The 25,595-nt window shown below is 58.7% G+C and overlaps 2 protein-coding genes and 3 non-coding genes across 5 annotated transcripts in view; 3 read left to right on the top strand and 2 right to left on the bottom strand.

The window, feature by feature from the left end:
• Positions 1–1,522: 1,522 nt before the first annotated feature.
• On the top strand, positions 1,523–1,595 carry Trnav-cac. Its single transcript has one exon. It is a non-coding gene; the product is annotated as a tRNA-Val (tRNA).
• Positions 1,596–1,937: 342 nt separating this feature from the next.
• Positions 1,938–2,009, top strand: Trnae-cuc. The gene has a single exon. It is a non-coding gene; the product is annotated as a tRNA-Glu (tRNA).
• Positions 2,010–2,755: 746 nt separating this feature from the next.
• LOC117644231 (growth arrest-specific protein 2-like) overlaps positions 2,756–25,595 on the top strand; it is a gene marked incomplete at its 5' end in the record, with an annotated part of 30,009 nt that continues 7,169 nt past the window's right edge. The window contains one exon of the mRNA XM_034383501.1: positions 2,756–2,924. Within this exon, the coding sequence (XP_034239392.1) occupies positions 2,756–2,924 (169 nt within the window). The remainder of the gene's footprint in view (positions 2,925–25,595) is intronic.
• Positions 5,945–6,028, bottom strand: Trnal-cag. The gene has a single exon. It is a non-coding gene; the product is annotated as a tRNA-Leu (tRNA).
• LOC117644230 (glycine-rich cell wall structural protein 1.8-like) lies at positions 21,362–23,579 on the bottom strand. Its single transcript, XM_034383499.1, has 2 exons — positions 22,739–23,579; positions 21,362–22,654 (listed from the first exon to the last, which is right to left on the bottom strand). Exons 1-2 carry the CDS (start codon positions 23,577–23,579, stop codon positions 21,897–21,899), a joined length of 1,599 nt encoding a protein of 532 aa, XP_034239390.1. The 3' UTR covers positions 21,362–21,896.

The following is a 25,595-nucleotide window of genomic DNA, read 5'->3' as shown; positions in this document are numbered from 1 at the left end:
TTCACGTATCAGCGTGCTTGTACGCTCGTGCAGAGAGTACCGAGTTTCCAGCTAGCCAGGCAGCAGTTGCCTCGTTGCCTGACTAGCAAGCCTAGAAGAGGCCGAGCGCCTCGCTGGCAAGGCAGCGGCTGGCTGGCCTGCCTAGAAGATTATGAGCGGAGGGCCCGCAGCGTGCCGCACCGCGCCGCGCCGTACCGCGCGCCGCTCATGGAATCGGGGCGCCTGCGGGGCTCGGGTTGCGCGCGCGGTGTATAACCTCGACACCCAGCTCTCTAGTACTCATGAAGTGCGTCCCTCGCGTTGCGCGTCGTTACGAGACGCTGCTAGCACGCATCGCGTAGCTGCCCCCCTCGCCCATTCCCTTGCCGAGACGCCACGTCCCGCCGCGCCCCGCCACACCCCGCAGCAGTCTACACACACACGCACTTGAGCCTTGAGTGCGTAGAACGCATGGCGCAGCGGCCCCCCCCCCTACCCCCCCGGAACCCCTGCCCCTCTTGAGAAGCGGCGCGTCGGCAGTGTGCGCCACTCTTGCTTATCTATCTTGAGGTCGGGTTCGGGTGGCGCGCCGGCCGGCCGGGCCCCGCTTGGAGATGTGGCTGACACGCCGCGTGCCGCAAGGCGCCTTGCCCTAGTACCGAACACATCTTTTATGGGTATTGAGTATTTATGTGATTAGCCACCAAATTGTGCATCCTCGCGTTTAAACAACGAAAATGATACCCAACACAAGTGGTATCGGACATATGAGTGTCCCACCGTCATTGCGAACATGGCACGTTAGGATATTCAAAAGTTATACTAAAATTGACATTTTTATGAATTACCATGCGTAAGAAATTTGTCAAAAAAAGAGTTCCGAGTGTTTACTCTTTGAAAGAAATTGACAAAATGTCACATTCATACATTTCAATAAACCTTCTCATAAGTATCATCTGCTTTCACGTTAGCGTTAGCGTTAACGTTTTTTCAAATTTTGCTCGCCGAAGGGAATTTTTGTACTGTACCATCCTATTACACGAGCATTGAGTGTGAGGCTCGACTCGTCCGGCAGTCGAATCATGTCGCTATCTCTGCCATTCCGCACTGATATCGTTTATCGACTCGCATGATCCCCCCCCCCCCCTCTGTGGCGCCAAAGAGTAGCATTTTCTCGTTTGGAGCCGAGTGGGGCCTCCTCAGCGTGCTGACGTGACCTTTGCCAAAGGCCGGCCGTCTGGAGACTCCAGCACACACACATACACACACACACAGGCGGAGCGTGCAATGCATATCCCTTACACGGGAGGACACTACACTGGTACATGCACTACCGTCCTTGGCCCAATACCCGTTTGCCTCTGTGCCTCATGATGCGGGTGCCTCCCCGCACGCCGCCCCGCCCTGCTCAGCTGGCCGGCGCCCCGCCCCGCCCCACTCTGCGCGTGCATTGCCCCCGGTGGGCGACGCGGGCCCCCGCGGCCGCAGAGCCGACTCGTTTCGGCCGAGTGTGTCCGCTCCCTTTCGCCGTGTCATTCATCAGGTTTCCGTAGTGTAGTGGTTATCACGTGTGCTTCACACGCACAAGGTCCCCGGTTCGATCCCGGGCGGAAACATCACTATTGTTGCTGTGCACTGTTTTGTTCGGGGACAACAACGTGGAACGTCACTTTGAATTTTTTGAATTTTGTCTTGGATCATACTGAATTTTTGTGGTCGTTTCTTTTGCTATTTAATTTCCATGAGCTCGAAATAAAGAAGCAGGGTGTTCCTACCCCCAAATAAAGTGCAAAGCTGTCCCCGCGTTCTGCACTTTTGCTGCCGGCTGGCTTGTCCCGCCTCCCCGCCCCTCCCCTCCGCCCCCTCCCCTCCTCTGCCGGTGCCTCGGCGGCCGCCACGCCCCCTCCCTCCGTTCCCGCGGAATGTGAAGCGGCGCGACGCTCCCTTCGCTCAGCGTATCCGATATGGTCTAGTGGCTAGGATACCTGGCTCTCACCCAGGAGGCTCGGGTTCGATTCCCGGTATCGGAACTTTTTTTTCGCGGATGTCTTTTCCGTCTCTACATTGTATGCCTGGGGATAGGCTCGGCAGCTCCGATAAGATTGGCTGGCGATCAAGTGGCTCGCAATCGCGGCACACTTCTTGACGTCAGTCCCGGGTTCGAACACGGTCTTTCCTGTTGCCTTTTTTTTCGCTCCCTCCGTCGCGATTTGCGTTGCGGCGGCGGGGCGGCGCTCTGGTTGCGTCTCGTTCCCCCTCATGCATGCAGTGAAAGTGAACGACTTGACGGAGTGCAGCCACTGCAGTGGCCGCGCCTGCCCGGTGATTGTCTTGTTTTTATTTTTTCCGTTTTTCGCGTTTTGACGCGTTTACGCCTTAATCCGCGCCTTAATCGGTTCGCAATCGCGAGCGAAGTGGCAGGATCGCAATGCTGGTGATAGAGGCAGCCACTTACAGTGCGGGAGCGTGAGATTGCGGATTCTGATTCATTTCGTTGTAGGTCTGTGTGTGCACTGTAGGACAGCAAGTTTTTTTTACAGTGGTCGTGTTTGCTTGCCTCCAGATTCGGCGCTTCCGCAGCCCGCCCCCGCCGACGCCGACGCCCCCCGTCAAGATGGCGACGGCCTTCCGGATGCAGCCGGCGCCGCCGCGGTGGAGGCGCGCCGTCGGCAGCCCCCTGGGGTCGCCGATGACGTCCACGCCGGGCAGCCCTGTGGTGGGCAGCCTGTGGGGGCCCACCAGGACGACCAGCTCTCCGAGGACGCACCCCCACCCGCACCCGCGGCCCGGCACCGCGCCCCCCGGGCCGCCCAGGGGCCCGCCCACCCCCACCGAGACGGACGAGGAGTACGTCGAGCTGTACCAGGACCGCATCCTAGAGGCGCAGGCCAGCCAGCTGTACCCGCTCATGGAGGACCTCGCCGACTGGCTCAACAAGACCCTCTGTGAGTCCCTCTTCTTTGTTCTCGAACCGAGCGTGTGACCCCACCGATGGATTCCTCGTCCGGAGAGCAATCCATTGGTGGGGTCACACGTTCGGTTCGAGTCCCATTTAGCGACGCTGGAGCTCAAAACGCGTCCGGGATTTTGTGACCGCCTCCACCGGTCTTCTGACCCACTGCGCTACCCTTGCCTTGGACCACCAAATTGAGATGGAGTTCCCGTTTGGGATGTGATGGTCCGCGGAGTCCGTGATTTTGGCCAACTGCCAGCGAAACTCTGACAACCGGCAATCCGATTGGCGCGTAGTTTCCAGTGGCGTCGCCCTGTCCACTGCACCAAAACACTGCAAAGCTTAAACAAACTTCAAAGTTTTAAAAAAAACCCTGCAAAGATTAAAAAAAAAAAAACGCAAAGTTTTAAAAACTGCAAAGTTAAAAAAAAAACTGCGAAGTTTTTAAAGAAAACTGCAAAGTTAAAAAAAAAGAACTGCACAGTTAAAAAAACTGCAAAGTTTTAAAATAATCTGCAAGGCTTCAAGAAAAATTTGCAAGGCTTAAAAAAAGAAAAAGAACTGCAAATAAACTGCAGTTTCAAAAATAAACTGCCTTCCAAAAATACAAAAATTGCTGAAGTCTAAGTTTTATCTGGCTGTCGACCGATAATCTTTCTGATTTTACACTCTGTCCAAATTTTTATCAGTATTTGTCCTTTACCTTTTCTATGTTCTTAATCTCGTTGTTCTACCCGCCGCTATACACCTTTTGGGCTTCGTGTCACTTTGGTGGTGTGTCACTTCGAATCAGGCAATGGCTTGCAGCAGGTGTGCTGTGGTCGGGGCCCAAGCAAAGGGCCAAGCAAAGGGCCAAGCCATAAGCCTCGCGCGAAGCGAGACACCAAAGTGAACGGGGCCTCAACTTGTGACCCTCGTGTTACATATACATTATGGAACGTGTCGGGGAGGTAGCCGGAAGTGACTCAATTACAATAGCCGGCGTGGCTTTCGTGGGAAAGTTTACGGTAAGGCCCGATCACGATTCCTTGTTTTGCTGATCGATATACAGCAGCATATATGTGGGTGTGTTCCAGTGTGCTCGCGCGCGCCGCTCCGAGCCCCGAGGGGGGGGGGGAGTGAAAGGGAATCCCGACGACGAGAGACGCGGTAAAATGTCGCAAGAACCGCGAATAAGCCGACAGGCCGTTAGCACCGCCAAGGGCATCTCGTGTGTGTGTGAGTGTGTGTGTGTGTGTGTGTGTGAGTGAGTGTGTGTGTGTGTGTGTGTGTGAGTGCCCTACTGCGATTAATTGCCAGGGGGAAATTGTTGGGAGGGAGCGGTCTGGGCTTCTATCTTGGTGGCACATCGGCCGTCAGGAAGGGTTGCCTGCCTGCCTGCTGCCTTGCCATAAGTGCCGCATTGCTTGGCCACAACTCGCATCACTCTCTGGACCGCGTCTCATCCCTCGTCTCACCGGTACTTTTGCCCGACCAGAAAAGGTATTCCATTTTTTTTTAGAGGACAGCTTATATAGTACCACAACGTGGATGTTTTTCAAGGAAGGGAGAGGGGAGGTACACGCTTCATTGCGGCCTGCTTATTCATCGCTCAATGTTATGTTTTTAAGTCAAACTTGTCAAATTTTCCTCTTTCTCTCGACCTCAGACCTTTTTTAAACTAGTCAATTTTTTCCCGCGTCTAAACGCTGTTTTTCTGGCACCCGGTACGTGGCACCCCTTCGGCTGCTTCCGGCCCTTTCGTCTCGGCTGTCTGTCTCTCTCGCACCCGCACGGCACGCCCCACGAGTGCGAGAGAGAGAGGGAGAGAGAGAGGCCGAGGCTTGGCCCCTCCAGGGGTGCCGGGGCGTGGCGTTGCGTGGCGCCGTGACAAGTCCAGGCCCTCGGCCAGGCCGCTCACGCCCCCACTCTGTCTCTCTCGCTCCCTCACGGCACGCCCCACGAGTGCGACGGAGACGGCGTGACGCCGACAAGCTTCCCAGGGAAATCGAATCGCCACAATGGCGTCGATAGCCATCGCGATGGCCACTGTAAGCTCGGCGTTAAAAAATGAAAAAAAAACAAAAACAACACTCTGCCTGGGGCTGCATCGCGTAATCGGAATGCAACACCGAATTTCTCCCTGCGGTGTGGTGACCATAGGGACCCTCTCTGTGAGAGATGGGTCAGGCTGGCGGCCTCCAGCCAATCACAGACCTCGGGTGTAAATGGGCCCGACGCCGACCAGATCTGCCATGTGCGAGACTAGGGGTCCCCCCAACTCAGGTATCCGCAGACGAATTGTTTATGGCCCCCAGCCGGAGTGCTAGCCTCTTGAAGGGGAGCTTCTTGCCCATTTACACCCGAGGACCTGTGACGTCAGCTCTGTCCCATCTCTCACAGAGAGGGTCCCTAGGTGACCACCATCAGCACGCCGATGCACACTGCAGGTATTTCCGTCGACGGATCAAGATTTTTCCCGAGGTTTTTTTTTCGCGAGTTGATTTGTAGAGCGAAGCTCTGGTGGTCGATCGTCCAGGTCGGTGTATGACTCTCGATTAATGAGCAGATAGCCGGCAATTTCGAGCTGTTTGCACTTGCAGGGCGTGGCGTGGTGGGAACGGCCAGGTAATTGAACTGTTCCCGATGGTGTGTGCATGAGCGGGCAGACAGACGGGCCGAGATGAAACGCTTGTTATGATTCGCCGAGGAGACTCCAGCGATGTGTGTCGCAGCTGCTGCAGCTGCACTGCGAAATGGCGAAATGGCCGTCGCGACACTGGAACGCCGGCAATACTTTCACTCAAGTGTCACGACACAACAATAGATTGTATTGTGGAGAGCGGCGTGGTGTTTAGGACGCTCGGGTCAGGCCGCGTCGTTCCCACCTGTTCCACGACCACGGTCGTTATCCGACGCAAAGCCATTTCCGAGACAGTGTAAAAGTGACACGGCCTGGCCACTGCGATGAGCAAGAGCAAATAGCAGTGTGTCAAGTGGCGAAAACTGAGCCGCTGCGCCGCGCAAAATGTCTGTCAGAAGTGGGATTCGAACCCACGCCCACAGAAGTGGACTGCGACCTGAACGCAGCGCCTTAGACCGCTCGGCCATCCTGACTGATGGGAGAGGGCCGCGTGTGCGACGGTAGCCAAGCCAGGCGGCCCGTGCCGCTGTGTGACGCATCTCCCCCACTCTCGGGCGGGCGTCCCCCTCCACTGGGCCCAGCCAGCGCCGCGCCGAGTGGGAAGCGACCGTCTCTCTCGCACTCACGGGCAGCGCCCGGCCGGGCGCGGCGCCAGAGAGGAGGAGAGGGCCGGAGGAGGCGATCAAGAGTTGGAGGAAGGTGGATGGCGACGCTTCGCTCTGGATTCGAGCGGCAGCAATTTTCATGGAATGTGGGAGTTGTCAACGGGGTAAAAAGTGGTTGGCCGAAGCGCGGCGGCGCGGCGAAGGAGGTGACTGACTCTGCGAAAGTGGAACTTCCAACGCCCTAGGAAGAGTTGCCTTGAAAATTCGTGTCCAAAGGGTCCCAGTGGCGTGGAGTTTCAAACCACTTCGTTCAATACGTATGAAAAATTTTAAATCTTTTTTGAAAAACGAGGGGATTGAATTTAAAAGTTTTTAATGTCATGATTGGAAATTGGAAGCTCGACAAATCCAGAACTTTAGCTACGGAAACGGGGCAGAGTAATAACCGTTGTGAGTCATCTCCCTCAGCTTTTCGGCCATAGTTTATCCCCCGCGACTTTTCTCGAGAGGTACTATACTTGGGCGTTGGCCGCCGTTGAGTCATTTTGCTGGCTCCTTGCCTGCAGCGACCCTCCCCCTCCCCTTTTCCACATCCCCGGGCCCGTTCGCTTGATTTACGCAACCCCTTCGCTACCCCTTGTGCACTACCCCTGCTGCAGCCAGGAGCAACGACCCCTACACTGTACGGCTTCGTCGGGGCGGTGTGTGTGTGTGTGTGTGTGTGTGTGTGTGTGTGTGTGTGTGTGTGTGTGTCCGTGTGTCCGTGTTTAGCGTTTTCGGAATTATCAGCTTGAAGCCCGAAATACGACGGTGCGTACACGGACACGCAAGGGCCCAAGGGTTGCGAGGGTGGTGAGGTGCATGGCACGAGGGTGGCGTGGCAGGGCCTCCCCGGCGGGGGCCTCGGTGGGGGGCGCCGCCCCACCACTGCGAGGGCCGTGTGCCCACCACCGTAGGAATGGCAATGGAACATTTTTACCCGGCAGACTGATGTGCAATATGCCTGTGGTGGGCGGAGGCAAGCACCAACAGGCACCACCAGGTCGCCCAGAGATCCAGAAGGCCACCCCCGACCCCACGACCCCCCTGAGGGGTCGGGGCAAGCCTGCACCATCCCCTGCGTAAGGGCCCTCGCCATGTGGCTTGCTTGCTTGCCTTCGTACAGCCCACTGCCACGCGATGCAGTGGCGGGTGGAGTACCGGTGTTGCCACATAAGTACGCAAAAAACTGCCGCGCTCTACCAATGTCTCTCGAACTGAACGTTGTGACCCCACCAATGGATTCCTCTTTCGGAGAGCGATCCATTGGTGGGGGTCACACGTCTAGTTTGAACCCCATTTGGCGACTGTGGAGCTCAAAACGCGTCCGGGATTTTGGCCGCCTCCACCGGTCTTCTGCCCCTCACCTCGTCACCTTGCGAAGCGTCATGTACGAACCCACTCCGCCAAAGTACAAGCGCATTGTTTGCTGTTTTTGTCGTTTTAGCTACATCCAATGACGTCAACGCAGCGATTCTGCGCGGGCATTGCCTCGTCTGTCCTTCCGTCCGACTGCCCACGCCACGCCGTCGCCGCGGTGGTTCACACCCACACTGCCCTCCAAACAAGGCACCACCTCATCAATGCACTGTCACCGCCGCGTTCAAAGGCGCCGCCTACGAATTTCTCATCCTCCACGCGAAGAGTCTGTGAGGCAGGACTAGACTATGAGAAATTCTGCGCGCACGGTTCTCCCTTTATTTTGTTACGGAAACCGGAAGCGAAGTTTATTTCGGGGCGCGGTCCCGGAAGTGCATTCCGTCTGGCCGTCCGTGCGTGCCGCGCTGTGCCGCGCCATCACTGCCACAGGTGCAAAGTGGCCGACGACCGGTTGAACAATCGGAACAATGCAAGCCCCGCCGCCTCACTGCACACGGCAAATACATCACGCCGGCGTGATTTCGGATTTATTGTTTGGGAACACTTTCGTTTTTGCTCGGGCCTCTCGATTTTATTTAACCAGTGCCACAGTGCAGAGTAAGTACATTATGGTAGTCAAGTTGCAGTTGCGGGGCGTGCCTCACGCTCACACTGTTCACTCACTGGAGTAATCACATCAAGCTTGCCGCTTGATAAGAATCCTATGATTTGCCAGGCAGGTGCAATGAACGGTTGCCTCCGAACTGCTCAGCTCGGCGCCCTTGTTAATCCCAGCCTATCCTTGCGTCTATCCTTGTCGAGGCTGTGCGAGGCGTGGGAAACTGCATTGCCATTTCCATTCAATCACACCTTCATTTTGCATTAATAATTCATCCGCTCTGACTGGACAGCGCCCCGCTTTAAGTGCCATTCTGTGCTCTACGAGTCTGTCCTTGTGTTACCAACAATTTCGAAAAATTGCGCTCGAGCGGCCGATCTCGTGACAATCCGTCGTTTGTTCCCTTACCTCTTTCATGACCAAGGATTGGAATTATGTTCATGGGTGTTTAATGACTCAGCCTTAACCCTTGGGCCAAAAATTAAACCGCCAAAATGTTCAAAAGTTCCAATCAAAAACACATGAAAAATTTGTCGAAAATTTCAAACAAACATTCTGTTTAGCATTTTAATTTTAATAATAAATGAGCGGTGTACTAGTGGGATTCCACCCTGGAACGGGTCGGGTCCGTTGCTCCTCGCGTTGCTCCTCGCCTTGCTCCGCCAGACTGCGGGACGTCCTTGCTTGGGCGTCACCTAGGAAGTGGGTAATGCATGCGACTGGAAATGCAAGAAGCGTGAAATTGCAAACCGATAGACAATGATCGGCAAGCATTCTTGGAGACGCCCTTCCCCGCCACCGTCTTGCCAGGGGCTTGCCAGGGGCTTGCCGGGGGCCAGGGTCAAATACCGGAAAAAAAAAAGAAGTTGGCGCTTCGAACCGCCGGGCCATTTCACGGGGAAGTACTTACTCGGTCAAGTGCTCAGCACAGAAAATTTCGTTTTGGAACTCGAAATTTGCTTTTGCCGGAAATGCCGTTGGTCATCCTCCCGTTAGACGAATTAGAATAGGCAAAAAATTTTGCCCTTTTCACTAAAATTTTAATTTAATGACGAGGGTTACTGTTTTCTCATTCACTATCGTAAAATTTTTGTCCAAAATGTGAACAATCTCTAGTGACTAGAGTCTAGTCTCAACAACCAGTCGAATCTACCAAAATATCTTTCCACTTCTCTCCGTGGACGTACGTGCTTCCCCCGACCGCGGTGAACCCCTTTCCGGGTTCACAACGCGCTGGGAGAGAATAATAAACCCGTGTGGGTTGTGGCACGGCCTGGCGGTCGTCTGGACGCGGGCACTAAAATTGGCGAGCCATGAAACTGCGACACAATGCCGCATAATACAATGAGTATTGAACTAGTGCTGGCCGTGCAGTGCGGCAGGCAAGCGGCGGGGGCGTTTATGTTATGCCGCTTGCCGTGCTTGTAGGTGTGCGCCGCGGAGCCGCCGACTCGTTTCCTGGAAAGGGTCTCTGGATGTCAAGTCGCCTAATCTTTGATGGAGACACTGCTGCAGCTGCGTCGAAATTTTAGATTCTCAGGACAGTGACTGCCCTCAATCGCAACTCCCGGCCCTCGCGACAGCCCATCCAGTGTCTTCGCGAATCAATGCAGGCGGTTCGGCGTAAATTGGCCCTCCAACCCGATTTCGCACAGTCTGTCTCTGTCGCCCCTGCAGGGAGGCCCCGCGAGTGCGAGAGGGACGGAGCGACGGCGGTGGGTCGTGTGTACCAGCCCGCGACGACGCCCAGGACCGCCTCGTTTTCTCTGTCGCCGTCTCGGCCGTCTCGGAGGTGCGACGGAGATGCCCAGTGTCACACCGGGCACGTCATTAACGGGGCGACCCCCCAGGCGGGCCGTCTCTGTCGCACTAGCAGCGCTCGCGGGGCTCGCCGCGCTCACCGCGCTCGCGGAGAGAAGGGGGTAAACCACCTCCTTTCAGAGGCAGCCCGGCGAATCGCTTCGGCTCGGCGACAGCTAGCGTTTTTGTTTGGCGTTTCTATGATTGGGCGGCGCGCTTCGGCCCCGGCCCGGGCAGACACCCCCTCCCCTCCCCCTCTAGGTCGTATTTACCCCCCCCCTCAAGTCTGTCTCGTGCCAAATGGTGCATATCACGCTGTGCATTGCCCTTCTTATTTCCACCTTTCCCCGACGGAGACCGCCGCCGCGGCCCCTCTCCCCCTCCCTTCTTCCCCTCTCCTCTTCCTCCCCCTTTTCCTTCCTCTCGCCACAGCCGTCCGTCGGTAGCGCAAAGGCCCAACTGCGGTGTGGAAAAAAATAGAAGAAAGGAGAGCGCTATAAAAAAAGGAGAGAGAAAAAAACTGTTTGGGTGCGTCGGGGCTGACCACATCCAAGTGAAACAAGGCGGGCAACACTTCGACAACGCCAACCGACACCGCCACGGCTGAAATAAAAAGCGAAGACGATTGTGAAAGTGCAAAGTGCTGTCTTGTATTCTTGAAAAAAATTATTGAAAATTCGTGTTTGTTTTTAACAAGCTTGATTGAGGTACGGAATTTGGCTGTGCTGCGTGGAAGGCGCCTCCTGAGGCATCGCATCACACTCACTCGTAGCACTTACCTTTGAGTGCGTCGCTGGTAGATCAGGGTACTAAATGGAGTGCAGTTGAGTTGCTGGGATGGGCGTGAGAACACAGGTATGTGTGCCCATGTTTGTCCACGTGTGTACGTGTGCATGTGTGTGTGTGTGCAGCAGATGGCTGATGCGGCTCGTGTCGCTTGGGCCCTTGGTCTGCAGCGACGGGGACACCTTGCCTGTCATTAGCGCAGTGTATACACTCCACAGGTGTGCTTTCAAGTGAAGGACGTGCAGTTGAACTTGGCCGAGGAATGGATCTGGTTAGAAGAGTTTTCTGACACTGACTTGCCTAGGATTTAGGATGGATGACTGCCTCTAGGTGATGTGGTAAACCTTCTGTTTGGTACCACGTTCACCAGATAGTGTGTGCAGCTAAACGGAGTAGAAAAGTGCCTCCCGGTCGACACAGGATCCGACTTCAGGTGTGAATTGTCTCCTGGTGGAAGTCATGTGACTTCCGTCCATGACGGTTGGGAAGGAAGGGGGCCTCCAGTGTGTGGCCCTGCCTTGCCTTGCCCTGCCTCGGCCCTGCAGCAGCTGTGCGCCAGGCACAGCCCCCCACAGGGCCCCAGAGGGCCCCATTTAGACACACACACCAGTCTGTAATTCCTTTACTGTCCCCGATTCTCTGCGTGTCCCCTGTAAGCCCTTCGCGTCAAACAGACCAGACGGCTCCTCGAATATCCGTGGATCGTGTTCCACCAGAGACATGTGTTGTGGAAACCGCGGGCATCACTGGGCCGCTAGAACCACCAAAACAAACCACAGACGATGCCACGCCAGGATTGATCGCTCTTGCATGCTAACTCGTGATGTAACTCTGTTTATTGGCACAGATTTTGCTTTGCATTTGATTGCGTAAGACGATGGAGGTCAGCATGTGGCGTAGAAGTGTCAAGATCATTTACATCAAGTAACATAGAGGCGTCCAAGACCATACACTGTCGTTAACAACACAACCCCAGCTGCGGTGCGATTGTGCCTGCCTTCGCCAGGTGCTGCTTGTTCGGTAGAAGTTCGCCGCCCAGGCGACAGGTGGTGCTTGGGGACATCTGTCGCGGAAAAGAGGGTCTTTGGAATGAAGCAGGAAGGCACCCGCGGTGTCGGTCACTGGGCCAAGCTGGAGTGATTCGCAAATTGGGAAAGGGGGATTGCAAAAAAACGCGAATGAAAGGAAACTTAACAACGAAACGGGGTCGGTGCTCCGGTATCATTTGATTCTGACACCAAATTTGCCTCGTCATGGCCAATTGTCTCAATTTCATTTGGCTGATTTGACCTGTTTTGCTGAGTCCAATCTGCACAGCAACCAACCCAGCGTGTGCTGTTCTTACGTGGCTGCTTTTCGGGACTTCTCACACCCTACGTGTCTGTGTGAATGTATGTATGTGTGCGAGCTCGCTCTCCTCGCGTCTTTTCAGACGGCTTGGCCGCGATGCCGTGATGAAATCGTCACACACACACACACACACACAGACGGACTGCTCATTGGATGTCTTGATGCATCTCTTCCGTCCGTGTGTGTTGCTTGCATCGTCGTGCCTCGCCATTATGAAAAACTGCGCCGCCCGATCGCGCTCGCTCCGCTTGGCTCCGTCTTATGTCAGGCCGCCGCCGCCGCCGCCGCATTGTAAAGCGTAATCGCAGTAATCCGCGCGGAAGTCGGCGATCAGTGAAAGGATCCAAACACGTCCGGATGGATATCACTCGTGTGACGTCATCGTCTTTCCTCGAGTGAGGGGCGCACCTACCTAACGCCGTGACATTTCAGAATCTGGCCCAAATACCTCTCTTTGTGTGTGTGTGTGTGTGTGTCGGCGAAAGGCAGCAGTGTCACACTCTGCCGGGGGCAGTGGCCGTGCCAGGCAGGCCAGCCTCTCTCGAGCCCCCTCTGCCCCTTTGATACGTCTGGGTCGTTAGACTCTTATCCTCCTTCCTGGTGCTCCCTCGGGATGCCTCTGGACGTCCCCCCGCCTCCAGCTCGCGCCTCAGAATGAATGAATTACAGGAAGGGACAATCGGACGGACGGACGGACGGACAGACAGATCTTTCCTCCAAGGTCGCGTCGCGGTTCACGCATGCGGCCGTGTCGCGTTACAGTTACCTATACCTTCAGGGTCGCCGCGTCTGGAACTGTTATTTACTTGGACCGTTGCTGTTTAGGCTGTTTGTCATGTTTTAACACTGCGATTTTCTCGTCCAAAAAACTAAGGGTTACGAGACTGAACATAAGGTTTACGATCCTAGGACCCTGGCCGAAGTGGACAAACACGTATCTTTGCGGCGATTGTCGACGGCGTTTTCTTGGCGGGGAGCTGGGCGTGGCTGTGGCGGTGCGGGACACGGGCTTGGCCGCGGGCTTGGCGGTGATGCGCTCCAATGCGTTCAAATCCCGCCCAGAGACAGATAGCAGCGTAGCACAGCGTAGCAGCGTGGAGCGTCCACAAGTCACCGTCCGGAACGGGACCGCGGCACAGCGCCGCACTGCGGCAGGCCGGGCCGGGCCGCGGCGCCCACAGTAGTCATACCGCACGCCGAACCGCGCAAAGAGGAGCACTCTCACAAAAAAAATTAAATAAAAAAGAACGCGTTTTGAGCTCCAGAGTCGCTAAATGGGACTCGAACCGGACGTCTGACCCCACCAATGGATTCCTCGTTCGAAGAGCAATCCATTGGTGGGGTCACACGTTCGGTTGGAGTCCCATTAAGCGACTCTGGAGCTCAAAACGCGTCCGGAGTTTTGACCGCCTCCACCGGTCTTCTGGCCCACTGTAGTGCCTGACAGTGTAGGGGCTTAGCGTGCACTGGAAGGGCGTCGCCCGGTCACGTTGTTCCAAAAGCCCGGGCTGAATCCTAATGAATTTGGGCCGAGCCGCTCTGCTTTCACAGTGAAAACACTCACAGCGATGTACGCAGTGCGACGCAGTGCGACGCAGTGTTGCCCGAAGAAAAGGAGGAAAACGGACTCGCCGCGCATCCTCAATCGCCGAGAACGGCCCGGAGAAAATGACGGTGCCGGCCCGGTATTTGAACCCCGGCTCCGGCCGGAACTCGGAAAAAAAGAAGGGGAACACTCGCAGTGCGGACAGGCCGTCTTCGGGCCCTAGGGTCACTGTCAAAGAAGCCAAGTGGGACAAAAAGCGGCTGTTGATGGTGACCTCAGTGTTTAACAAGTAGCGCGATGATGACGAGAAGAGCATGGGCCAGAAGACCGGTGGAGGCGGCCTGGATGCGTTTCGAGCTCCAGAGTCGCTAAATGGGACTCGAACCGAACGTGTGACCCCACCAATGGATTGCGCTCCGAACGAGGAATCCATTGGTGGGGTCACCCGGTCGGTTCGAGCCCTGTTTAGCGACTCTGGAGCTCGAAACGCGTCTGGAGTTTTGGCCGCCTGCGCCCACTGTGCAGCAGTGGGAGCTTTGTTTTGGCGAGTGGATTGGCTGATCCGATCACGGCGCGGCGATACCCGACCCGCCGCCACTCCCTCATCATCCTCGAAGGGTGCTATCGAGATATCGTCCCGAGCGAGGTCTCGAGTCACGACACGACGCGTCACGGCGTGGTCACGGCGTGGTCACGGTCAGCATGCAGCGCGCTCTGTCGCACTCCCTGGGCCCCGCCTCCCCTAATGACAGCCCACTTGAAGCAGTGCCCTGGAGCCCCCTGGAGCCCCCTGGAGCCCGGGCCGGCGAGCCACGCCGTACGACGGTGATGGTCTTAAGATGCGCTCCGCTGACCTTAAGTCGACTTAAGAACCGGCCCACACGTCTTATCGTAGATGAACCGCGAGAAGGTCTCGATCACTTGCCAAATTTTGAACGAAGTATACTTGATCGCTGGAAATTATTTCCTCGCCGCCAAATTTCTTCGGTCGGCATATGAAGATTTCGACACACCGGCGGCGGGGGCTTTTCGGTCGTCACACAGCAAACGACCGGAACCGGAAATGCAGGCAGCCGCCCCTTGGCCCACGTGCAGGCGGCACGTGTGAAGAATGGCATATGGCGGCCGCCAACAACAACAAAATCAACATGAACAACAAGAAGAAACAGACCCGTGATCGGTGTACATCGTTTGTCCGACCGACGATTGTCCGACCTGCCGAAATTTGTCCGACCTACTTTTCCCTTAAAGTTTTGTCCGACCGACGTTTGTCCGACCGACGTTTGTCCGACCGACGTTTTGTCCGACCCACTTACACCGCCACGCGGTCAGGCTGCAGCTAGAGAGCAACTCGGCGGCGCTCAATTGATCTAAACACCCGCGGCTCACTCTCTATGTCAATCAAGACTGGATGCAGGACAATCCAAAGACATATTTACACAAAATGTATTCAGAGTAACAGAAGTAAAAACAACATTATGAAGAAAATTTCAGCGAAAGAGGGCACCCCGGCGAACCGGCCCTCTTCCCCGCTGGCTTGGTGGACCAGTGGTTCCCCCATCTCATCACAGGAGCAACCTCAGAGTTAAACCGCAGTGGCCCCGTCATTGGTCACGTCATCTGTGATGTGGAGGAGTCCTCTCATAGTAGGCCAGGCTGCCACCTTTCCCAGTAGTTGGGTTTCGTTCCCGGCCCCCTTCCCACTCAGGGGCCATGCTACTGGTACTCAGGAGTCTGCGTCACCCTGCCCAGCAGCGGAACCACTGGGCTATGAGAGGCACACTGGACGCCGGCCGATTTTGTATACTTGAACCGCCTTCTTGCGATGCAAGCTTGGTCAAAATATTCTCTACGGTGCTGGGTATCGAACCCCGGACCCCGCAGTTGGGTATTGATGCCTCTGCGCTCTCGGCCACCACGGCCCATGGGTGACGATGTGCGAAAGGGAGCATTTGAAGCCGCTGGTCCGAACCGTATAGTCAGACAAAAAGAGCGGGAAGCTAGTATTCGATCGCTCGATCCGAGTATAGGATTCAGAGATCTCAACACCTTCGGCCACCGTGGCTCGCCGGATATGCCGAGTGGCGCAACGGGTCCAAACCGCACCGGGAAAGCCACTCGTAAAATGTAAAGAATTGCAGGGAGTCGAACCCCAGCCCTTAGAGTTGCGCGTCCACGCCTCTGCGCGCTCGGCCACCGCCGCTTCTAATCAATATGTCGTAAGTCCCACTACTGGCTTCACACTGTGGCATCCCGAGGAAATCATGATCACGCGCAGGGGCTGGGGTTCGACTCCCTGCAATTCTTTACATTTTAGGAGTGGCTTTCCCGGTGCGGTTTGGACCAGTTGCGCCACTCGGCTTACCCGATGAGCCACGGTGGCCGAAGGTGTTGAGATCTCTGAATCCTATACTCGGATCGAGCGATCGAATACTAGCGTCCCGCTCTTTTTGTCTGACTAAACGGTTCGGACCAGCAGCTTCAAAGGCTGCCCTTCGCACATTGTCACCCATGGGCCGTGGTGGCCGAGAGCGCAGAGGCGTCGGGTCCCGACTGCGGGGTCCGGGGTTCGTTACCCAGCACCGTAAAGAATATTTTGACCGAGCTTGCATCGCAAGAAGGCGGTTCAAGTATACAAAATCGGCCGGCGTTCAGTGTGCTGCAGTGTGCGGCGGGCGGCTGAGCGCGCATAGACGTTGACCCGCAACTTCGGGGCTGGGGCTCGACTCCCTGCAATTCTTTACATTTTAGGAGTGGCTTTCCCGGTGCGGTTTGGACCCGTTGTGCCACTCGGTTTACCCGGCGAGCCACGGTGGCCGAAGGTGTTGAGATCTCTGAATCCTATACTCGGATCGAGCGATCGAATACTAGCGTCCCGCTCTTTTTGTCTGACTAAACGGTTCGGACCAGCGGCTTCAAAGGCTGCCCTTCGCACATCGTCACCCACGGGCCGTGGTGGCCGAGAGCGCAGAGGCATCAATGCCCAACTGCGGGGTCCGGGGTTCGATACTCAGCACCGTAGAGAATATTTTGACCAAGCTTGCATCGCAAGAAGGCGGTTCAAGTATACAAAATCGGCCGGCGTCCAGTGTGCCTCTCATAGCCCAGTGGTTCCGCTGCTGGGCAGGGTGACGCAGACTCCTGAGTACCAGTAGCATGGCCCCTGAGTGGGAAGGGGGCCGGGAACGAAACCCGACTACTGAGAAAGGTGGCAGCCTGGCCTACTATGAGAGGACTCCTCCACATCACAGATGACGTGACCAATGACGGGGCCACTGCGGTTTAACTCTGAGGTTGCTCCTGTGATGAGATGGGGGAACCACTGGCTCACCAAGCCAGCGGGGAAGAGGGCCGGTTCGCCGGGGTGCCCTCTTTCGCTGAAATTTTCTTTATAGTGTTGTTTTTACTTCTGTTACTCTGAATACATTTTGTGTAAATATGTCTTTGGATTGTCCTGCATCCAGTCTTGATTGACATAGAGAGTGAGCCGCGGGTGTTTAGATCAATTGAGCGCCGCCGAGTTGCTCTCTAGCTGCAGCCTGACCGCGTGGTGGTGTAAGTGGGTCGGACAAAACGGAGGTCGGACAAACGTCGATCCGACAAACGATGTAGACCCTCGATGATCTCCATGAGGCTCTGCGCACGCTGGCGCGGCAGGCGCACGCACACTGGGTTGGCGCGCCTCGGCTTGACTCCGGCGGTATGTTCGGGTCGGGATGGCCAGCTATCTATGGAACGTGGACAATTATTTCATCAAACTGCCGCGAGAGAGTGCGCTTTCCTCTCGCGGCCTGCCTGCCCGCCTTGGGCCTTCCTGCCGCCGGCACTGGAAGTATCGCATTCCCGGCCACCGGGGTATCCCTCCTCACAGTGGGCCGGAAGACCGCCGGAGGCGGCCAATACTCTAGACGCGTTTTGAGCTCCAGAGTCGCTCAATGGGACTCGAACCGTACGTGTGACCCCACCAATGGACTGCTCTCCGAACGAGGAGTCCATTGGTGGGGTCACACGTTCGGTTCGAGTCCTATTTAGCGACTCTGGAGCTCAAAGCGCGTCTGGGGTTTCGGCGGCCTCCGCCGGTCTGCTGGCCCACTGTGTGGCCAGGCCGTATGCACATCCGCCTCACGGACTCGCGGTGGCGGAAAGGCTGGCCAGCCAAGCCGGGCGGGGTGGATATGGATTGGTGGCGGCCGCGGTCGGTTCGCGCTTCGGCCGCTTGGCGCACCGTGATAGATTACCCGTACGTGCTTCGCCAAGCCGCGCCAAGCCGCGAAGCCCTAACCCAGCCAGCCTGCCTGACCCGCACTCCGCTTTCCCGCCAGGCCAGGCCTGCCAACAGCCTAGCCGGCCTAGCCGGCCGCCAGGCACCGCCAGGCGTGCCAACAACCCTGGAACGCGAAGCGCGAAAATGTGTGGCGCACGCTGCGGCGCTCCGCGCTCCGGCCAGCGCCGCACAGTGGGCCAGAAGACCGGTGGAGCGGCCAAAACTCTGGACGCGTTTTGAGCTCCAGAGTCGCTGGGTGGGACTCGAACCGAACGTGTGACCCCACCAATGGATTGCTCTTTGAACGAGGAATCCACACTGGTGAAACAAAGGCATTAAAACTTAAAATAATGAAATCTAATCGGTGGGCCAGGAAGGCGTGTTGCATGGCAACGCTGTCCAGATGCTGCCATGCTGTTTGTCAACTGCATGATGACTGTCACACGCGAGAGTGCGTGGCTCTTCTGTCGGGTCCATGACACTGCACTGTTACAGCGACGCTTTACCCAATCTCCTGCTTGCCGCTGCACTTGCAATTACGACAATGACCTTTAGTGGGCCAGAGTACCGGTGAAGGCGGCCAAAACGCTAGACGCGTTTTGAGCTCCAGAGTTGCTAAGCAGGACTCGATCCAGACGTGTGACCCCACCAATGGATTCCTCGTTCGGAGAGCAATCCATTGGTGGGGTCACACGTTCGGTTCGAGTCCCATTCAGCGACTCTGGAGCTCAAAACGCGTCCGGGATTTCGGCCGCCTCCACCGGCCTTCTGGCCCACTGTGCCTCGGATGCGACACTTGAGTGCGAATGGACGGCTGACTGTGGGAGGGCATGCCCTGCAGACGTGCGTGTGTTGGCCAGTGTAGGCGCGGCGGCCCCTTTGACGCAACGCGCTGCAACGCTTCTGATTGGCGTCCGCTCAAGTCGGCCTGGACTTCACTTCACACGCCAAGTGCAGCGTCTGCAGGCTCAACACTCTGTCTCTCTCGCACCCGAGCGGGACGCCCCGTGAGTGCGAGAGAGACAGCGCCCCGTTCCGGAATCGGCCTGCTGGTGCAGCGTCTGCAGGCTCAACACTCTGTCTCTCTCGCACCCGAGCGGGACGCCCCGTGAGTGCGAGAGAGACAGCGCCCCGTTCCGGAATCGGCCTGCTGGTGCAGCGTCTGCAGGCTCAACACTCTGTCTCTCTCGCACCCGAGCGGGACGCCCCGTGAGTGCGAGAGAGACAGCGCCCCGTTCCGGAATCGGCCTGCTGGTGCAGCGTCTGCAGGCTCAACACTCTGTCTCTCTCGCACCCGAGCGGGACGCCCCGTGAGTGCGAGAGAGACAGCGCCCCGTTCCGGAATCGGCCTGCTGGTGCAGCGTCTGCAGGCTCAACACTCTGTCTCTCTCGCACCCGAGCGGGACGCCCCGTGAGTGCGAGAGAGACAGCGCCCCGTTCCGGAATCGGCCTGCTGGTGCAGCGTCTGCAGGCTCAACACTCTGTCTCTCTCGCACCCGAGCGGGACGCCCCGTGAGTGCGAGAGAGACAGCGCCCCGTTCCGGAATCGGCCTGCTGGTGCAGCGTCTGCAGGCTCAACACTCTGTCTCTCTCGCACCCGAGCGGGACGCCCCGTGAGTGCGAGAGAGACAGCCCCCCGTTCCGGAATCGGCCTGCTGGTGCAGCGTCTGCAGGCTCAACACTCTGTCTCTCTCGCACCCGAGCGGGACGCCCCGTGAGTGCGAGAGAGACAGCGCCCCGTTCCGGAATCGGCCTGCTGGTGCAGCGTCTGCAGGCTCAACACTCTGTCTCTCTCGCACCCGAGCGGGACGCCCCGTGAGTGCGAGAGAGACAGCGCCCCGTTCCGGAATCGGCCTGCTGGTGCAGCGACCCCACGCGGAGGAAAGTAAGAGTGACGGAGACGCCCGTTTGATTTCCGTCCCTCTTTTCGACTAATCGATGACGTTTTCGTCACTTCGATGTCTCGCCTTTTGGGCGGCGCGGTGTGGCAGGGCATGCAAAAAACCGGGCGCTTACTTTCCTTTGAAAGCAGTCGCCCCTCTCCCCTCCTCCCCTCTCGGCGCCGCTCTGGATCCTTCCCAATGAGTGGTGTCCAGTTTGGCGCCGCGGGTCGTCAAAAGGCAGGGAAGCGACCCGTCGGCCCGGTGTCCGCGTCGCCGCCGTCGCCGACGTCGACGTCGTGCAGCAGGTGAAAGCGGAAGTTCAAGGCCGAGCGGCCGCGACACTGTCAGCCACCGCCAGCCACCGCCTCGCCGGCGTCGCGTCAAAGTCAGGGACGGCGACGATCAGCCTGCCGCTACTACACTGCGCAGTGGGCCAGGAGACCGGCGCAGGCGGCCGAAACTCTAGACGCGCTTTGAGCTCCAGAGTCGCTGAATGGGACTCGAACCGAACGTGTGACCCCACCAATGGATTGCTCTCCGGACGAGGAATCCATTGGTGGGGTCACACGTTCGGTCCGAGTCCTGTTTAGCGACTCTGGAGCTCAAAACGCGTCTAGAGTTTGGCTGCCTGCGCCAGTCTCCTGGCCCACTTGTGCACCTTTTCGATGCTTGTGGAGGTCCTGCGTTGAAGTCGCCGCCTTATACTTCGAAGTGCACGAGATGCCCAAGCAGGAGTCGCTGAAAACCGGCGTGCGTTTAGAGAAAAAGAAATGTAGAAGTAATAATAAGATCTGCACTCGGCGGGCGGCAACTGGCCGGCAACTTGCTCTGCGTGGCTGCGCGGTGCTGCGCCGCGCTGCGCGGGGTGAAAATGAATGAAAGCCAAACTGCACGCCACGCCACGCCACGCCGCGAGCACGCGGCGTACGCCAGTGCAGTGGGCAGGGCGCGGCACGGCGCGGCACGGCAGGGCACTCCGAACTGCCCCACATGGGGAACAAGTTTCCGCCACGGTTGGTGCGCATCGCTGCACTGTATGGCACGCACAGCAGTGCTGCACCAAAGTACACTGCGCGGACGCACCACGGAAAAAGAGGAAAAAGTTTCTTTCTTTGCAAAAGTATTGTCCGTCGAAGAGGGAATATTCGAATATATAATGAAATAGCTCGTTGAATTAAGTGACTCATGCTCTGTGCGGATTTTTGTAAAATGTTCAACATCCACACTCTGTACCGGTCCCAAACATTGAATTCGAGATGTGTTGATTAGTGTCAGGGTTGAAGAAAGTTCATGATAGGATCCAGTGGTGGGTCTTTAGTCCTTCTTTAAGGTCAATTTGTTTCGTTTGGAAGCCTGCAGCGCCTTTCTGATCGCTGGTTTCGGACTGAGAAAGCTGCGCGGTTCCCGAAGCGGAGCGCCTGGTGGGTAGGCAGCCCAACCGACTGCAGCGTGAAACGGGCTGCCGCCTGCAAGGCGTACTCCGCGTAGCGTCGCCTCACTGTCCCTCTGGACCTGCGGTCCTATCAGAAGTTCTGGTAGCTCTCACTTCGACTTGTTCGTTTATTATTGTTTTTATTGGTTTACCTTGTTTATGATACAAATTCAGGTTCGGGCCTATTCACTAATATTTACAGACACTGGTGCACACCTTTTGTGTCTCCGACAAACACGTGCACTTTTCTCTAGGTTACGGCTCGTCTGAACAATGCATATATTAATTTTCTATTTACACTTATGGTAAGGAGCACCTTTCAAAGCGACTTCGGCGACAGGCGGTCAGATTCTGGCAGGACTTCTAGAATTGCGCGGTTTCACAGGAATTTTACGAATTATTTTTTTGACACGTTTGCCTGATTTTTGATTAAGTTGTGAGCCAGCACCGAGGGGGCAACCACATTGGATGTTTGGGGACACAAGATTTCTTAAGGCTAAAGATTTCGTCGGATTTCGCAAGATTTTAACCGAAATTCCGCCCAAAATTACCTTGTTTTTGACCTTTTTTGGGGCAAGATTTCTGATTTCCCAGAGATTTCTGGCGCTAAGGGGACACAAGATTTCTAGAGTGGTTGCCCCCTCGGCCAGCACACCCTCTAGTGCTTGAGCCTGAGCTCGGGCATAGCGAGCAGCGCGTACCGTAGTGACGTCGCGGCCGCGGTGTCGCCGACGGTCTCCCACGTCGCGAAGCCCTTGCCGCGCACGCCGTCCGGGTTCGGCCCCGTGTCCTCCTCGCCGCCCACGCGGAAGGAGCTCTTGCTGAACCGGTGGTAGACGCTGGGGGTGGCACCGCGCGAGGACGGCGACGACAGCTTGGCGTTGGTGTTGGACGGCGAGAACATGGGCGCCATGGGGGCGGGTTCGGGCAGGAACTGGCTGGGCGTCCGGTAGCCGCCGCCCTGGTAGAACGTGCCGCCGCGGAGGTCCAGCACGCCCTGGCCGGTGCCGGCGGGGCCGCTCAGCGGCACGGGGGACGGCGGCGGGTAGTAGGGGTACGCGTTGGACTGCCGCACGGCGCTGGAGGGGTCGTACAGCCCGGAGCTCGTCAGGATGGTCGACTGGAAGCCGTTGCCGCCGCCGCCGCGGAAGCCCACGGAGTTGCCAGACTGGAAGCCGCCGGAACCGCCCTGGAAACCTCCGGAACCACCCTGGAAGCCGCTCGAACCGCCCTGGAAGCCGCCTGAACCGCCCTGGAAACCTCCGGAACCGCTCTGGAAGGCTCCAGAACCACCCTGGAAAGCTCCGGAACCGCCCTGGAAGCCACTGGAGCCGCCCTGGAAGGCGCTGGAGCCGGCCTGGAAGGCGCTTCCGCCGTCCGACCCGAGGTTCTGGAAGCCGCCCTGGAAGCCGACGCCTGGACGAAACACAAAATGCAGTCGGTTAGCGCGCCCGAGCGTGGCGGTCGAGTGAGGAATGCAAAATGAGGTGGTGTACGTACCTGCGCCTGCCGCGGACTGCCGACCGCCGTGGAAGCCGTGGCCGCCGCGCTTGTCCGCCCTGACGGCGGCCTCGTTGTAGGTGCCGCCGTTGTTGAAGTACTTGCCGCCCTGCGTCTGCTGGCCGCCGTGGTTGTTGCCGTGGTGCTGGTAGTCGAGCTTGGCGCGGTCGTCGAAGCCGTTGTGGTGCGCCTCGTTGCCCTGCTGCGCGCGCACGTCCTGGTACACGGTGCCGCCGTCGTAGCCGCCCTGCTTGCCCGCGCCGTCGTGCACGAAGGCGGCGTTGTTGAAGTCGCCGCGGTTCTTGTTGGCGCCCTGGTCCACGTAGCTGTTTCCCGTCTGGTCGAAGGCCTTGTGGCCGCCCTCGTCGTTGAGGTCGTCGAAGAAGGACGTGGAGTTGGCGGACTCGTCCTTGTGGTACGTGTTGCGGAAGCCGGCGTTCTTGAAGCCCTTGCGGTGGTTGCCGTTCTTGTCCTGGTACGTGCCGCTTGCGCCCTTCTTGTCGAAGGCCTGCCCCGTGTCGAAGTTGCGGCCCACCTCGTGGCCGGACTTGACGCCGTTCTGGTTGCCGTAGTAGCCGTTGTCGCGGCGCTGGCCCTGCACGCCGCTGTGCGCGTCGGCGTACTGCGCGCGCTGGGTGACGCCGTTGAGGGCGCGCTGCGCGGCCGACCCGTAGAAGCCCACCTCGCCGCGCTGGCCGCCCTGCGCGCCCTGGTCGTTGAAGAACTCGCCGTTGCGCTGGCCCTGCACGAAGTCGCCGTAGCGCGACAGCAGTGTGGGCACCACGTACGCGGACGCGGCGCCCGTCAGGTCGCCCTTGATGTACCCCTTGACCTTGACCATCTCGCCCTCCAGGGTGCCGTAGATCTTGACCGTGCCGTCGGCCGCGTCCTCGGTGGCGGTGGCCGTGGTGGCGGCGGCGCGCCGCGCTCGGAACGACTGCTTGCCCAGCGGCAGCACCTTGCCGTCGACGCTGTCCACCGTGGGGGTCTGCTTCTTCTTGGGCGCGGCGCGCCGCCGCCGGACCTTGGCCTCCTTGTCGATGACCTTGAGCGCCTTGACGAAGGTGGCCGTGCCGCGGACCGTCACCCCCTTGGGGATCTCGTACTTCTTGGTGGCGCCGTCAGCCTTGATGAGGATGTGCTGCGGCGGCAGCGTCTCCGCGTCGCGCGGCGCGTTGGCGGCGGCCGGCTGCACCTTCTCGACGTCGCGCGGCTTCTTGGGGGACGGCGCGGCGGTGGTGGTGGCGGCGGGGGCGGCGGGGGCGGCGGGAGCGGCGGGCGTCCCCGTCTTGACGACCACCTTCGAGCCGTCCTTGAGCGTGCGGACCTCGGTGGGCACGCCGGGGTTGGTCTTGATGCTGAGCACGGAGCCGCCGATGTTCTCGTCCTGGTGCTGGCGGTCTCCCTTGCCGCCCTTCTGCCGCGAGCCTGCCTTGTGCACCTTCGGCACCTCGTGCGGCTTGAGTTCCCGGATGGCCCGCCGCTTGCGCGCCACGGCCACGCCGCTGCGCGCCTTGCTGACGGCGGCCTTGGGGGCGGCGGTGCGCCGGTGGTGGTGCACCTTGAACACGTCCGCGCCGACGCTCTTGAGCACCTCGGGGCTGACCACGACGCCGCGCAGGGCGCCGGTCAGCGCCGACTGCAGCTCTCGGCGCCCGGCGTCGGCCAGGCTGCGCCGCGCGCGGCCTTTGTCGGCGGAGGCCTTCTTGGGCTCGGCCGCGTGCACCTTCGCGTCGACGGGTCCCTCGGCGTCAGACCGCGCCGCGGCCGGGGTGGCTTGTTTGTCGCTTGTTTCCGCCTTCGTCGACGCCTCGCTCTCTGCGTTTGAGTTCTCGACTTTCGAGCTTTTAGCTTCGGATTTAGGTTGGGCCTCTTCCGGCTTCCCCTTGGCTGCCGCCTCCGTTTCCTTTCCTGTGGCGGTCGCTTTGACTTCGGCAGTTTCCGCTGCGCCCGAGGACGCCGTCGATGCCGTCTGCTTGTCGGCTTGTCGCCTCCGCCGCGACTTGGGCGCCGTGGGCAGGACTTCGACCTCCGAGTCCGCGGGGGGCGTCATCGGCGGGGCCGCCGCTTCCTTCTCGCTCTCCTTCTTCTTGTTGTCGTCCGCGGGCTTGGCTTCCTTGACGGACGGCTTGGACGGGCGCAGCACTCCGGAGTCCGCACGCGTGACAAACGGCGCGTCCTTGGAGGCCGCCGATGGTGCCGACGGCGGCGATGACGCGGCGCCCTTGGCGTCCGTCTTGCTCCGCGCCGCGCGTCGCGTTCGATCCTTTTTGTCGTTCCGCTTCACTTGCTTCGCGTGCTGCGCTTCCTCGTGTGTCTTCTCCGGGCGGCCGCCCTGCAGGTGGCCCGTCGCGTTGGCCGCGGACATCTCCACCTGCTCCACGACGGCCACGTGCTGGCTCTGGCTCTGGCTCGTCACGCTGGGCTGCTTAGAGGCTGCGTCGGTGGCGGTGGCAGTGGCGTTGACGGTGGCGTTGGCAGTGGCGTTGACGGCGGTGCTGGCGTTGGCGCTGGTGTTGTTGCCGGCCACCGCGGCGGCCACGCTCTTGGAGTAGTTGACGACGGCCTGCGCCACCTGCTCCAGTGCGCCGGTCGGGATGGGGCTCGGCGCGGACCGCTTCACCTTGCCGACGTCCGCGTCGGTGGCCACCTTGACGGCGGCGGGGCTGACGCGCTGGTGCCCCGAGTTGTGCCCCGCCGCGGGCGCCGACGGCGTCCTGGGCGCCGCGGCCGCGCCGCCGCCGCTGAGGAAGGTCTGCACGGTCTGGGCGTCGGCCGGCGTGCCCGCCGACAGCACCATCGCGTTCACCACGCCCTTCAGCGTGTCCAGGCTGGTCCGAGGTCTGCGAGCGGCTGG

The sequence above is a fragment of the Thrips palmi genome, unplaced genomic scaffold (genome assembly GCF_012932325.1).
Source record: "Thrips palmi isolate BJ-2018 unplaced genomic scaffold, TpBJ-2018v1 HiC_scaffold_18, whole genome shotgun sequence".
In the NCBI taxonomy this organism is placed as follows: domain Eukaryota; kingdom Metazoa; phylum Arthropoda; class Insecta; order Thysanoptera; family Thripidae; genus Thrips; species Thrips palmi.
The sequence above is the reverse complement of the archived record's forward strand: the minus strand, read 5'-3'. Positions and strand labels throughout refer to the sequence as shown.